At 43.3% G+C, this 15732-nt stretch overlaps 1 protein-coding gene across 1 annotated transcript; it reads left to right on the top strand.

Moving 5' to 3' along the window:
- The first annotated feature begins 4276 nt into the window (after window positions 1-4276).
- Window positions 4277-7344, top strand: OTUD1 (OTU deubiquitinase 1). Its single transcript, XM_047755200.1, has one exon. It carries the CDS (start codon window positions 4656-4658, stop codon window positions 6090-6092), a length of 1437 nt encoding a protein of 478 aa, XP_047611156.1. The 5' UTR covers window positions 4277-4655; the 3' UTR covers window positions 6093-7344.
- Window positions 7345-15732: the final 8388 nt, after the last annotated feature.

Here is a 15732-nt window from a genome sequence, read left to right as displayed (position 1 = left end):
ATGCCTGTTTTTGTAGCTCAGCGAGAGGAGAGGACTTATGATACACCTGCTGACCTGCTGATTGGTTGGGGTCTTAGGATATACTTGCTGGTAGGTTGGGGGTATATAAGGGCCCTACAGGGGTGGAGTGAGGAGTGGGCCACATACCTTTCCTAGTAGGGGGTAGGAAGTAGGCTCGGTTGCTCAAGGTGGGAGAGAGGTCATTACAATGAGAGGGGTGGGGCGATGATAAGGGTCTGGTAATTCTTTTCGTGGCCAGAGGCTCAGCGTTCAGTCTCCTAGAAGGGGCCTTGAAGTCCAGCAACATCTAAGAAACCATTGCCTCATCCATAGGCACGTGATTTCTGACTCATATTTCTTCTAAGGATTTGATCATTTTAGCTCTTACTTTTTTTGTTTGTTTGTTTGCCATTTCTTGTGCTGCTGCTGAAGCATCTGGAAGTTCCCAGGCTAGGGGTCTAATTGGAGCTGTAGCCACTGGCCTACGCCAGAGCCACAGCAACTCGGGATAGCTCTTATTTTTGATCTTTTCAAAATTAATTTTTGTATAAGGGGCCCAGCTTTGTTCTTTTGTATATAGATATCCAGTTATCTCAGTACCTTTTGCCGAAAAAGCTATGGAAAGACCCACTGAATTGTTTTGGCACCCAATCGGAAATGATTGATCATAAACTTATGGCTTTATTTCTGAACTCTCAATTATATTCCACTGATCTATATGTTTCTCTTTATGCCAGTGCCACATGGTCTTTTTTCAAAAAAATTATTGTTGTTGTTATTATTCGCTTTTTAGGGCTGCATCTGCAGCATATTGAATTTCCTGGGCTAGGGGTGGAATCCAAGCTACAGCTGCCAGCCCACACCACAGCCACAGCAACTCGGAATCTGAGCTGTGTCTGCGACCTACATCACAGCTCATGGCAACGCTGAATCCCCGACCCACTGATCGAGGCCAGGGATCGAACCAGAGTCCTCATGGATACTAGTCAGATTTATTTCTGCTGCGCCACAATGGGAACTCCTCACATGGTCTCAATGATTGTAGCTTTGTAGGAAGTTATGGAATTGGGAAGCATGAGTCCTCCAACTTCATTCTTTTCGAGGTCATTTTTCATATCAGGTTTGTAAATAAAGGATTATTAAATGAGTGAATAAATGGATGAATGCATTTTAAAAAGTTTTATTTTGAGGAAGGGAAGAGGTTGGGAATTTTATTCTTTAAAAAAAATGCAGTTAAGAAATGATGGTATTTAGGTGTACATACCTTCCAGAAATATGCCAAGCTTGGGTCCTATTTTAAAAGATGCCTTTGGTGGCTGGATTTCTGCTGCCGGGGCCGCAGGACAGAATCTGTTTCTGAATTTCCTGTAATTGGCCCCGTATGGGTGCATAGCTGGTGCCCAATAGATATTTATTGATTAAATGTCTTGTCCTTTGGTTTTGTTTTAACCTAATGATTGTCTTTTGGTGGATAGCTGATGAACTTTTCTGTTTTTTCTTGCCTATTCAGTAACTATGCAATTTTGGTTTAGAAGTCTATTTTCCTAAACTTCTGCTAGTTTTCTGCACAGCACCAAAATATGCTAGACAAATGATTTTCCAGAAGACAATCATTAGGAATTCTTTTCAGATGGGGCATCAAAGAATTGGATTAGCCTCCCCCTCCTTCCTATCCTCATCTATTTGCTGTCTTTTATAAGGCCTTGCCTTCTCTCACACTCCAAGGGCAGAAAACAACTCCCATTTCTGAGGGCTGGCAATCATCCCTGCTTTGAATTTCCTGAAGTACCATTTCCTCTAGGAAGACTTTTCTGACCTAGATACAGAGTGGACACTGATTCTCACACTGAATCTGCAGTGTGGTAAAGTCCACCACCCCCTCAAAAACTAAAAGGTGGGGTAGAGCCTTGTCATACATTCAAGTTTTGAATCAAGAAAGAATAGGCCCAAGTGGGCCTCACAACAACAAACCAAGACTTAATTGCAGTGTCAATTTTCAACCTTCTGTTGAAATGTCATCTTAATCAACAGGTTTGGAATTATTTGATTGGCACGAGTAAGGTCACCTGTCATATGGGCCATCTCCATCTCCAGAGGAAGCAGCAGCAATCTAGATGATAAAACCCTCCTGCCATGCCGCCTGCCTCCCAAGTCCTGACCTAAAAATTATCTTTTTTTTTTTTTTTGGCCTAACCTATGGCATATTGAAGTTCCCAGGCTAGGGGTTGAATTGGAGCTGCAGCTGCCGGTCTATGCCAGAGCCACAGCCACGCCAGATCCTTAACCCACTGAGCAGGGCCAGGTATTGAACTGGCATCCTCATGGATACTAGTGGGGGTTCATTACTGCTGAGCCACAACGGGAATGCCCCTAAAAACAATTCTTCCTTCTTTTGTGCTAATAACTCCCTTACCCCACACTTTTTCCTATTAAAAAAAAAATTCCATTTTTTCACAGCTTTCTACAGTGTCCTTCTAGTTGCTGGATAGGATTTTGCCTAATGGAATTAAGCCCGAGTCTTTAATAAAGCCAATCAGATCATCAAATTTACTCGACTGAATTTTTTTTTTTTTTTCTTTTCACAGTCACACCTGCAGCGTATAGAAGTTCTCCCGCTAGGAGTGATGCCGGATCTTTGATCCACTGAGCAAGCCCTACAATCAAACCCGCATCCTCATGGACACTATGTTAGGTTCTTAACCCAATGAGCCACAATGGGAACCCCTGGGTTTTGACATTCCTAATTCGGTACATCAGACCTAGCTTGTACCCTTATTTTTTCCCCCTATTTTTTTACTCCAATCCATTCAAGATGCATTCTTGCTTTAGGATTTAAAATTTTTTAAAGATAGTTTCCTTATCTCCCTCCATGCTCTTGTTTGCTAGCTCTGCTATGCACACAGTGGGTACTCAGCAAATACTATTTGAGGATTATTTTATTGTTAATTGTTTTGTCTTCTGTTTCAGAGCACCAGCTACTGAAAGGCTAAAAGTAGAGTTCCAGGTGGACAGTCCCAATCAATGATGAAATCGGAGTAATTTCTCTTTCCTAATTGGTCAGTGGGGTCTACAAGTTCCCAAGCTGAAAAGATGGTTAGGCATTTACATGGTTGTTTACCCTTCTGAGTTGACTTACCTAACAGGTTCAAAGGAACCTGCTGGGACCCTGCCTGTCGCACCCACCACTGCAAATTAAAAGTCCTGGCTGGGATCAGGAGGCCAGGATGGTAGTTCCGGCTTCTCCACTGTCTTGGGAACGCCTCCTTCATTAGCTAATTCATTCAGTAAATATTAATTAGTTCCAACTATGTGCCAGGCTTTGTGCTAGCGTTGGTTCAATAACTGTAATCGCCGATAAGACGAAGTTTTTCCGTTCGTGGCATCAGCAGAAGCGTGAGGGGAGGCGTATTCCATAACCTATTTCCCCATCATTAAAATGGTAGAATAGCTTCTTAGGTTCACTCTGAACGTTTAGGGCCTGTTAGTTTAGCATATGCTCAAAACTCAAAGTAGAGCAGAAGCAGTGCTCCCTACTGTACAGTCAATACATGATCGAACATGTGAATGTCACGGCTTTTCTTTACAAACAGGAACAACTAACACCGTTGGGTAGAACTATTTTCAATATTCTATTCAATTTCAGCGTTCTCGGAATGCGTCACTTTGCTGCTGACCTATGGTAGCACCTGTGCCTAATTAGGCAATTAGTATTTCTAGGTTAGGCATTTGGTGTTTCTCTCAGTGTTGTATTTACTTGTTGATATGGGTTAGGGGTGCAGAAAAGTTGGTTTCGGTTTAGCCGGGCAGTAAGGTGCTGGGGAGAAAGGGAAGCGACACGCTACGTTAACAACATAATCTAAGGGAGTAAATGAAAAAGACGGCATTGGTGTCATGAAAGTTTTATGGCAGCGCTCTTAAGAAACGCAGTCTTCCAAGCATTCTAGACCGCGTCCAGCAGCGTCCAGCCCGCCACGATCTGCTAAAGTAGCGCAGAAAAACTCGGCGCCAAAACGTACGGCTTCAGCGGGTGAGCGGCCAAGAGTCCCTCGACCGCGCTAGGTTCACAGCCCGGTGCTCTCCCGCCCGCGCGCCCGCCGCTCACGGCCCGCGTTACGGGCCACGCCCATGACGTCGCCGAACGGGGCGGAGTAGGCCCGAGGGGCGTGGCGATCCCGCGCGATTGAATGGGACGCAGCGACGAGCCGCGCATTCCAGCGAGGGCACGTGACGCGGCCGCGCGGCCTGAGGTAAACAACTGCGGCCCCGCCTCCTGGCCCCTCAGCGCGGCCCTCTCTGCTCTTGCCGGCGGGACGCGCTCCAGCGGGGAGGGCGGCTTCCTCCGAGAGTACCCAGCGGCCGCCGCGGGCCGGAGCAGCGGCAGCGGGCGCGGCGCCCCGGGTCTGCGGGCCGAGCGCGCCGGCAGGGGTCGAGCGCGCGTCCCCTCCCCGCCCCCACCGCACGCTGTGGCGCAGCAGGAATTTGGCGGGGACCCGGGCGTTATTTGCGGCTCCTGACGCGCCGGCGGCTCTTCGGTCATTTCTATTCTCGGGGCACTGGGTCACCGCGCTCGGCCGGCCCCCTCCCCCGGGCCCGGAGGGTGTGTCCCCTCACCGGGGCTCGGCGCGCCTATAAGGAGCCGAGCAGCGGGCAGGGACATGCAGCTCTACAGCAGCGTCTGCACCCACTTCCCAGCCGGGGGCCCGGGTCCCACAGCCCCCGCTCCGCCAGCCGCTGCCGCTGCCGCCCCGTTCAAGGTCTCTCTGCAGCCCCCGGGACCCGCCAGCGGCGCGCCAGAGCCCGAGACCGGTGAGTGCCAGTCGGCCGCGGCCGCCGAGCCCCGCGAAGCCGCCGCCGCCGCCCCCGCCTCCAAGATGCCCGCCTTCTCCTCCTGTTTCGAGGTGGTGTCCGGGGCCGCCGCCCCCGCCACGGCCGCCGCTGCCGGGCCTCCCGGCGGGTCCTGCAAGCCGCCGCTGCCGCCACATTACACGTCCACCGCGCAGATCACCGTGCGGGCCCTGGGCGCCGACCGGCTCCTGCTGCGCAGCCCCGAGCCCGGCGCCGCTGCGCCTACCGCCCCGCGCGGCCGCTGCCTCCTCCTGGCCCCGGCGTCCAGCGCCCCGGTCCCGCCACGGCGGGGCTCCTCGGCCTGGCTTCTGGAGGAACTGCTGAGGCCCGACTGCCCCGAGCCCGCCGGCCTGGACGCGGCCCGCGAGGGGCCCGACAGAAACTTCCGACTGAGCGAGCACCGCCAGGCCCTGGCCGCTGCCAAACACCGAGGCCCCGCGCCACCCCCGGGGAGCCCGGAGCCCGGGCCGTGGGCCGAGGAGCGCCCGGCGGAGAGAAGCCTCCGCGGCTGGGACAGGGCCGGCGACCGCGGCGATTCTCCCGGGGCCGACGAGCCGCGGCGGCCCGACCCGGAGGCCCAGGCGACCCCGGCCCGGAGCGGCGAGGCGGCCCCGGGTGGCGCGGCCGAGGCGGTGATCGTCTCCAGGTCGGATCCCCGGGACGAGAAGCTGGCTCTGTACCTGGCGGAGGTGGAGAGGCAGGACAAGTACCTGCGGCAGAGGAACAAGTACCGCTTTCACATCATTCCCGACGGCAACTGCCTCTACCGAGCAGTCAGCAAGGCGGTGTACGGGGACCAGAGCCTGCACCGGGAGCTGCGGGAGCAGACGGTGCACTACATCGCCGACCACCTCGACCACTTCAGCCCCCTGATCGAGGGCGACGTGGGGGAGTTTATCATCGCTGCTGCTCAAGACGGGGCGTGGGCCGGGTACCCTGAACTGCTGGCCATGGGGCAGATGCTGAATGTGAATATACATCTAACTACTGGAGGGAGGCTGGAGAGCCCCACCGTGTCTACCATGATTCACTATTTGGGCCCTGAGGATTCCCTCAGGCCTAGCATTTGGCTCAGTTGGCTCAGTAACGGACATTATGACGCGGTGTTTGATCACTCCTATCCTAATCCGGAGTATGACACTTGGTGCAGGCAGACTCAAGTGCAAAGAAAACGCGATGAAGAACTCGCCAAATCCATGGCCATATCCCTGTCCAAAATGTATATTGAACAAAATGCATGCTCTTGAAGTGTCTGAAAAGCTCCGCCCTGGGAGAATTGCATACCTAGTTTGTGTTTGGAGAATTACACGAACTCTAATCAGGGTAATAGCACTTTTAAAGTTTCTAGTAGATTTACCGTAGGTGTAATGCCTTAATCATTTTTTTGAATGTTTTCTCCTCAGAGCTAAAGGTTGCTGGGCACCTAAATGATGTTTCATGATAGCTTTGGGTGATCCTACTGCTATTTATGATTTGCTGTATAAAAAGTTGTCACTACTTAATTTGCAAGTTGATTTCTCACAGTGTAAATTTGTTCGTTCCTGGTAATCTATTTTCTATAAAATTGTATTTTTGCACAACATTTTTAACAATTGGTGTACCTTCATCTATGACGTGTTCCATTTTGACAAATAGCTTTCCGGCATAAATCCAGAGAAGTGCTTTATATGAAGTTTATTATTTTGAACAGAGTTTGTGATCTTCTAGTATTTTATGTTGTTGAGTTTTACAATACTTGGATAGTTATTTCAAATGGATATTGATGCATTTATGTTATCTGATTGGCCCATTCCATTTTGATGAAACAGATTTTTTGTTTTGAAAATGTTATTTTTCTAGAAATGGTCAGCTTTTAAAGAAATACACTTAAGGGGAGGTTGTGGGAAGGTTGTTTTTTTTTTTTTTTCCTTTAAGGGATAGTACCAGCTCTTACTTGAATGAAAGTCTGATATTTGCTGACAGCAGAGTGATTATTTTATACTCTGATTGATGTTTAGAGTAGATTGTCTGGTGCTCTCAGTTGTTTTTATTTATATTTGTTGTTTTTGTTGAAAAAGAATTTTAACATGATAGAAGACTTTGTGACAAGATAAGCCTCCTGTTACATAGTTTTTGGATTCAACTGAGGGATCCAAAAACTAGTGGCAAAAATGCCTGCAAACAATCTTGGCAGTTATTTTATAGCCAGAGAATACTGTCTTAAATAGTCTGTTCCTTTTAAATTCTTTCAAAAGGCAAAACAGGATTGTCCTGTATTATGTACAAATAAAAATGTTTGCACACAGAGCTTGTATGGTTTGCTGGGTCAAACAAAGTTTCCAACCTAAAATCTTATCTCATTTCCACTTTAACTACTTTTAGTTGTATTTATTAAATAATGCAGTTTGTACTTTTTTATTTTGTAACATTTTGTGATTTTTTTTGTACAGTACTGTATTTGTACAATAGAGCAATTCTAGCTGATGGAATGAATGAATAAAATGTGTAATTTTACTTTTACAACGTCTTTTTGGTTAAAGTGATTTTTAGATGATAAAGTGGTGTCTGAAGGAAACTTTTTTTACATGTATACAGTTTTTTTCATGAGTAAAGATGTTAGAATTATGAGAGATTTCTTAGGTTCTGAAAAACAGGATAGTATAAGCAGCAATTTCAGAAGATAAGTCTCAATGAAATTAACTTAAAGGTGGAGTAACTCAGGAAATTGCTCTCATTATTTCTAATTATAATTCCCATCTAAAACTATAGGTGTATCTCTTGGCTAAGAACAGGGAAGTGTAAGTATTGTGTTAACTAGCATGTCTAAGTATAGTTTTGTGTGTCTGCCACTCTCAGCACAGATTCTAAAGAGTAACCAAAGCAGTACCCTAACTTAGCTACTCTGGCCTTTTAAGATCATGGGAATCCCTTAATTTTAAAATGTGTTACCAGATTTAGTTGAGAAATATATACATAATGCTGGTATGTTTATTGCAGGATAAGCACAGCTAGTTTGAATTTTTTACTTTTCAGTGGATGTCATGGTTATAGACATAATTCATTGCTTAACCATGGAAGCTGTTGATCAAAAGTTTGTGTTACCTAATGACAAATTTCTGGTTTTTAGGTGAGGTAAGGTGTGCTTCATGGTTTCACTAATTATATAACTTGGGAAGAAAGAAATTCTTTTTTTTGAATTATGCAGCTAAATGTGTTTTTTTTCCCCTTTTTTCCACTTGAGATGTATAACATTTGGGGATGCTCAGAATTTACACATGGAATGAATAGACTTTAATTAGGTACAAGTTCCTACAGGACATTCTCTGAGCCCATAATTTTTGAAGAAACAGGTTCCTCTGTGTTATGTTTCATTTTCAAATTTGGATCCCAAGTCCTTGGTTTAGATTTTCCAGGAGGTTGATACATTTGAATAAAATTAAATGTGTCCCATGATTGTATTTCACAGCAGCATGTTATTTTGGTTGTCTTGCCTGAAAGATTTGTTTGTCTTATCTTTCTATGGCTTAGTTTTTTTGTTGTTGTTGTTGTTGTTGCTATTTCTTGGGCTGCCCCTGCGGCATATGGAGGTTCCCAGGCTAGGGGGTTGAATCGGAGCTGTAGCCACCGGCCTACGCCAGAGCCACAGCAACGCGGGATCCGAGCCGCGTCTGCAACCTACACCACAGCTCACAGCAACGCCGGATCGTTAACCCACTGAGCAAGGGCAGGGACCAAACCCGCAACCTCATGGTTCCTAGTCGGATTCGTTAACCACTGCGCCACGATGGGAACTCCGGCTTAGTATTTTGTAGTCATCGTTTTTTTTGGAAGAACTGTAATACTCGTCACTCCCTTATGCTCCGTGTTGATCCTCTACTGTCATACCAGTTTTATGTATTAGTAGTAATCCTGGATCACCAAGGACTTAAGCAGTGGAAGGAGGTGGAAATGTGCTTGACTCTTGAAAGAGAGTGATTAAACAATTCATTCTTTCAGTTACTCATATAGCAGGTGAGAGGCTCAAAACTGTGTGAAGGAAGCAATTGATTCCCTGAGCAAAAGTTTCTTTTACTCCCTTCCCCTTAGAATGTGATTCAGAAGGGTAAAGTGAGTAAATCCCATTGTGATTTCAGGTAAGTTAGTATGGAAATTATACTACTAACTTTAAAATTTTGTTAAAGTGGTACATAAAAATTATGATACAAATAACTATTAGTATGATTTTTTAAAATTACTGTTTCATTTAAAAACTAAAATGGCATAATACTTCAAGATTTTGGCAAAAACCTAAAATCTAATTCCTTGATCATATTGTTCATTTTCCACTCAACATTTTTTCTCTAAGATACCGTAGGCTTACGTTAGCATATTTAGTTGGACTGAGTAGTAAACCTCTGTTGATAAGTGGCACAAGAGCATGTATCTGAGATTCCTCAATTACATTTTACTAAACCTCTGGTCCAGATGCTTTATATAGCAACACTTTGATTGCACACAAAGCCTTTTCTCAGAAACCGCATTTTATGGAGAGGAAATGCCTTAGGATTCCTTGAACATCAGGATTAGTTAGCTTCAGCTTGGGTAAATATAGTCTTATGTTGCAATGTTTTCTTTATACTAACAAAAAGGATCTTGAGATAATACTTTATGAAAATTTGTTTGATGTGTTTTTCCTCTTTCCCAAAGAGATGAGAAAGTTAAAGTTTACCCTGGTATTCCGTGTGCTCATATGAAGAAAAAGCCATTGAGAATAAAAATAGATTTTAGACATGGATAATTTGGACATCAATAATTTATATGTTGGTAAGTGTACTGAAATAATTCTAGAGTGTATATTTAAAATGTGCAACATGTTCAAATTTCTTTGTCACATGAGATTTAAGCCCAGACCTTATTTATTTTATTTTTTGACATCTTTAGAGTGTAACTATCTCAAAGAGGCATCAAGAAACTGTGTCATATACTGCATTTTCATTCCTCAAGTGTACTAAGTACAGTAGGCATGGATTATATTATGTTCCTTTTGAGTCCCTAGGTTGTAACCTAGTTCCTAGCAAAGTAAATGCTTAGTACATATTTGTTGAATGAAGGAATAAATTGAAAGGCAATACGAGCTTTGGAAGGTATTTAGTTGGTGGATGTGAAATTAAGAAAGACTTACAGACTCTACAGTTACTGGGAATTACGGACAGAGTAATTCTGGGCATTTTAAACTGCAGCAGTTTTATGAAAAGGATACTAAAGTATTGAGTTATTTATTTTTTTGGCTGTATCTGTGGCATATGGAAGTTCCTGGGCCAGGGGTTGAATCTGAGCTGCAGATGTGGCCTATGCCACAGATGCAGCAATACTGGGTCTTTAACCCATAATACCACAGCGAGAACTCTTTCAACTATTGAATATATATAATGGAAAAAATAGGTTTTGAAACCAAAAATTAGAATTTATTGATTTTATCTTTGTGTCATAAACATCTTGAGAACTAAGAAAGATTATTATCTTTTCTTTTTATGGCCACACTTGTGGCATGTGGAAGTTCCTGGGCTAGGGGTTGAATCAGCTGCAGCCGCAGCTTCAGATCTACACTACAACCACAGCAGCACCAGATCCAAGCCACATCTGCGACATAAGCCACAGCTTGCAGCAACACCTGATCCTTAACCCACTGAGGGAGGCCAGGGATCAAACCCACATCCTCATGGATATTAATCGGGTTCTTAACCTGCTGAGCCACAATGGGAACTCCCAAGAAAGATTATTTAAAAAGTAGAACTTCACCAATTTGAAGTGATGTTGAAGATGTTGCATGTCCAAAGGGACTTGCTCTGGCTTGCTTTAGAGGTTACTCCCATTGCAAGTCCAGCCTGCAATTCCTAGTTTTGCTGTGTTTTCTTTCAGTGGCCAGGTTGGGGTGGAAATGTTGGACAGTTTCAAACATATTTTAGGAGTGTTGTGTTCAATAGTCCGGGCTGCATGTTTATGCCACGGGTATGGGGCCTGTGCCAGCAGCGTGAATTAGATCAAAACAGATCTATCGGGGGGAAAAATCAAGTGTATTTCCTTCTGCTGTAAATCAGGTCAGTGACAATTACTCTGTGATTAAAGGTCAGAGAGTTCACTGACATCAGATTACTCATAGTAAAACCTTATCTAGCCTAGTTTCTCACAAGTGAATTTTCTTAATAATTGAACAGTCCATTTATGTGTAAAAGGTAAAAACAACAACAACAGCTTTTGTAAAATCCTTTAAGAAATAGTCTAGGGTACACTTAGTTGCCTTTGTGAAATAACTGAATATAGTTTAATCTTCCGTTAGGGACGGAGGGGTCTGTGATGGTCTGGGTCTGTGGCTGTGAAGCCTTGGTTGATTCTAGGGGACCTTAGAGTTCTGGGGCTTCTACCTTCGTGTTTTATGCTTTCCTATCTCCTCCCTCACATTCTGACTGTTCCTCTCACCACTGTCATTTTCTAGCCCTACTTCTCCATCATGATTTCCCATGTTGAATTAAAGACACCATCAAACATGCTTGTCACATCTGACTCTAAGATAATAGGAATTGGGTTTCTCATTTGAGACTCGGGAGCTCTGCCATGAGTAATGTGCTTAAGCTTTGGTTTTTGGTCCAAGAGAGCTTTTTTGCTTTTCTCTTTCCCTTTTTCCTCCTTTGGTGGTATCCTGAAAATGCTGAATTTATCTGATTAAGGGACATGTGTGCAGTGGCATATTAAAGCGAAAACAATGTGTGGTTAGTTATCCTAATCCTCAAAATTGGAGTTGACTTGTCATTGCCTGGTTAATATTTTGCTTCTTTTTTGCCATATGTAATCCTTTATAGCATGTGCCTACCCTTGTCTTCCTTTTGCTCATGAATTTTTATCAATAGTGTTTATGTTTCCTAATTTTTTTTTAAAATACACCAGTTTTAACTTTTTGAGTAGACAAATCTTTTGAATTTCTGTGATTCTTTTTTTTCTTGTAGTTTTATTGAGATATGCTTGACATACAGCAATGTATAAGGTAAGGGGTACAACATATAATGATCTGACTTATATACAGTAAGTTTAGTGAACACCCATCATCTCCTAGATACAGAATTAAAGAAATAGAAAAAATAATGTTCCCCCTGTGATGAGAGCTCTTAGAATTTACTCCCGGAGTTCCCGTCGTGGCTTAGTGGAAATGCATCTGATTAGGAACCATGAGGTTGCAGGTTCGATCCCTGGCCTCGCTCAGTGGGCTAAGGATCTGGCATTGCCGTGAGCTGTGGTGTAGGTGGCAGATGCAGCTCAGATCCAGCGTTGCTGTGTCTCTGGTGTAGGCCAGCAGGTACAGCTCCTATTTGACCCATGGCCTGGGAACCTCCATGTGCCACAGGTGCAGCCCTAAAAAGCTAAATAAATACATAAATAAAATATAAATTAAAAAAATTAAAATTAAAAAGAATTACTCTCTTAACAACGTTCATATATAACATACAGCAATGCTTATTATATTATCATGTTGTACATTACATCTCTACTACTGATTTATAACTGGAAGTTTGTATGCTTTGCTTTCATCTAATTCCTCCTCCAATGATCCCTGACCTCTAGTAACCAAAAATCTGATCACCTTTTCTGTGAGTTTGGTTTTCAAGTACCATTGACCTACAACACCGTGTTAGTTACTGGTGTACAACATAGTGATTTACTATTTCTACATTTCAAAATGATCGCCATGGTAAGGCTAGTTACCGTGCTATGCATTTTTTGTGTTTAGTTTTCCAGTCCACCAAGATGTGCTAATCATGAAGTAATTCAAATATCAGGTCTTCATCAAAAACTCTAAATCCTGGTACACGTAGGTTTACTACAAATACGAATTTTTTTCAATTTTTATTTTTGTCTTTTTGGGACTGCACCCGCAGCATATGGAAATTCCCAGGCTAGGGGTCGAATCAGAACTGTAGCTGCCAGCCCACACCACAGCCACAGCAACGCAGGATCCTAGCCGCGTCTGTGACCTACACCACAGCTCACGGCAATGTTGGATCTTTAATCCACTGAGCAAAGCCATGGATCGAATCCATGTCATTATGGATACGAGTCAGATTCGTTACTGCTGAGCCATAACAGGAACTCCCATAAGTATGAATTTTTAAAAAATTTCGTCTCATACTTCTTCAGTAAATGTGTATTGTGTCTATGTTGTGTAAATAAGTGAGTCTTCCTCATCCTGGCCTTCTCTTTCATTAAAAGTAAAATATTTTTACTCTTATTGATTAGAATGGTTGAACAGATTCAGTAGGTACCCTGCTTCGATATGCTGACAAATAAAACCTAGACAATGACAATTTGGGAAAAAAAACAAAACAAAACTGCTCCAGTAGTACATGTGCATTTTATGTCTTAAAGCAGTTAAAGTAGAACCCTCTCTTCTTCCTCCCACTCCCTGTCCTGCTCCCTCCTGGCCTTTTATACTTTTACTGGAGTGATTTTCACAAGTGTTGATGTCAAATAGATGGGCAGTGTGTAGAGAGACAGCCTCAGTGATGTATGCTTGAAGTAATAATTGAGTCTAAACAAATATTCCACTTATATTACAAGTTCACAGAATAACTTTAGCAGTGGACTATGTGGTTGTATTTCAAGGTACAACAAAGTGGCATGCAAATCCGGTAACCGTGGAGGGAATTCATACCCATGTGTTGTGTAACACCTGTGTAGCCAGTTTGTAAAATAAACTCAAATAATGCTTTCATTCCTAATGACAAACAGGAAACATTCACTCTTTCTGTTTCTTGCAGTGAAATTTGAGCTCTACTGGTGATGTAATAGGAGTGAAAGAAGTAGAAGAACAGAGTTAGGAAATTCTTAGCAGTCATTTCACTGTCCTTGCCATCTTGTTGGAAAGTGCAGACTTGGGGGAGTAAGTAATTTACCCTTTCTTCATTAAATCTAAACAGTGCTCGTGTCTCAAAAAACAGTCAGTGCCTGAGACACCTCAGTAATTCTAGGTATATACAGAACTCCTCAGTAATTCCAGGACAAAGAGAGATTTAAGATATATGTTGGGAGTTCCTGTCATGGCTCAGTGGTAACGAACCTGACTAGTGTCCATGAGGATGCGGGTTGGATCCCTGGCCTTGCTCAGTGGGTTAAGGAGCCAGAGTTGCTGTGAGCTATGGTATAGGTAGCAGACGTGACTAGGATCTGGCATTGCTGTGGCTGTGTTGTATGTAGGCTGGTGGCTGCAGCTCTGATTCAACCCCTAGCCTGGGAACTAGAAAGAAAAAAAAGATATATGTTGAACTTTTCAATGGAAAGTAGTTCTCTGACAGATTTTTCATTACATTTTCATTTTATTGGTTGAGTGTTGGCAGATGTCACTACTACTCAGAATTGTGGCAATTTGCAAAGAGATGGCTATACTGATTTTGAAAATAGCCTGACCCTATATGAATAGACAGTGCAATTTGAATAGTTAAGCTAAGCTGTTGTAACAAAAAGGGAAGAAGAAAATTCTTTTGAGAAGAAAATGATAGTATTGAAGTATCTGAGAACAAAGTGAAAAAATATACTTTAACTAGTTTCACATTACAAAGATATAAAAGCATAATTAAAAGTTGCCGTAATTTAGGGTTCCCAATCAGCTCCTCAGTGATGTATTTGCCACAGGTTAAATATGTACGTGTTGTAAAGATTTCCGTATTTTGAGAAGGCTGCTATTTTTCTATTCTAAATTGTTCGTTAGTATATCAGAAATATCTTGAACGTCTGACCTTCAGCACAAATCTTGGTTTTCTTCAGAAAGAATGATATATAAAACATTTCCTTTTTTAGGTTCTTACACATCTTGGTTTTTTGGGAAGTTGCTGGTTTTACTTTTCCCTCTTTCTCTATTTTTAAATTATCTTTCTTTTACATTGTCTTGCTTGGTTTTCTTTTAGAATAGTTTTATTAGTCTACTCTGCCTAAAATTAGGTGGTCTTTCCTAATTTTTACTAATTTACTAAGTCTTTAAAAGAAAATAAGCAAACCCCACCTCTACCCCTAAAAAAGAAACAAACAAACATCCTATTTTTTAGTGGATACTTTTGGAGTCTCCCCTGAGGTTAAGGTTAATAAGAATCTTCAAATATGGAGTTCCTGTTGTGGCTCAGTGTTTAACGAATCTGACTAGGAACCATGAGGTTTCGGGTTCGATCCCTGGCCTTGCTCCTTGCGTTAAGGATCTGGTGTTGCCATGAGCTATGGTGTAGGTCGCAGATGTGGCTCGGATCCTGCATTGCTGTGACTCTGGTGTAGGCCAGCAGCTACAGCTCCGATTCGACCCCTAGCCTGGGAACCTCCATATGCCATGGTGCAGCCCTGGAAGAAGACCAAAAAAAAAAAAAAAAGAATCTGCAATGATAACATATCCGAAGAGATGGTTACTGAAGTTCTTTTTGAGCAGAAGCAGGTTCTCCCAGTTGTAGGCAGCTGTACTACAAGCATATTCCTTAGCAGGAGTGAATCAAAAATTGCTATAAAGGCAAGTATAACTGACCCAAGGATCGGTATCCAAATTTTCTGTCTGTATATCTCTCTGACCGGTTGTGGGATTGTGTTGTCACAAGAAGAGTGTTGGTCGGAGTGATGCCTGGAGAAAAGAGGTCCAAGGAATACAGGTGACAATACCTGAGTCAGTGTATCTCCACTTTTACAGAGGAGAGAAGGTGCTCTGGGAAAACCACACTAATATGCTGAGTAGAGAAGAAAAATAAAGGTTTTGTTTTTTGTTTTGTTTGTTTTTACTTTTTTAGGGCTGCACCCAGAGCATATGGAAGTTCCCAGGCTAGGGGTCAACTTGGAGTTGCAGCCACTGGCCTACACCACAGCCACAGCCACACGGGATCCAACCATGTCTACACTACAGCTCATGGCAGT

This window comes from Phacochoerus africanus, chromosome 12 (assembly GCF_016906955.1).
Source record: "Phacochoerus africanus isolate WHEZ1 chromosome 12, ROS_Pafr_v1, whole genome shotgun sequence".
Classification (NCBI taxonomy): domain Eukaryota; kingdom Metazoa; phylum Chordata; class Mammalia; order Artiodactyla; family Suidae; genus Phacochoerus; species Phacochoerus africanus.
This window is presented reverse-complemented; position numbering and strand designations above follow the sequence as displayed.

Bases quoted from the DNA above. Each gene is read 5' to 3' on its own strand.
- OTUD1 (XM_047755200.1), top strand. From the start codon at position 4,656: ATGCAGCTCTACAGCAGCGTCTGCACCCACTTCCCAGCCGGGGGCCCG.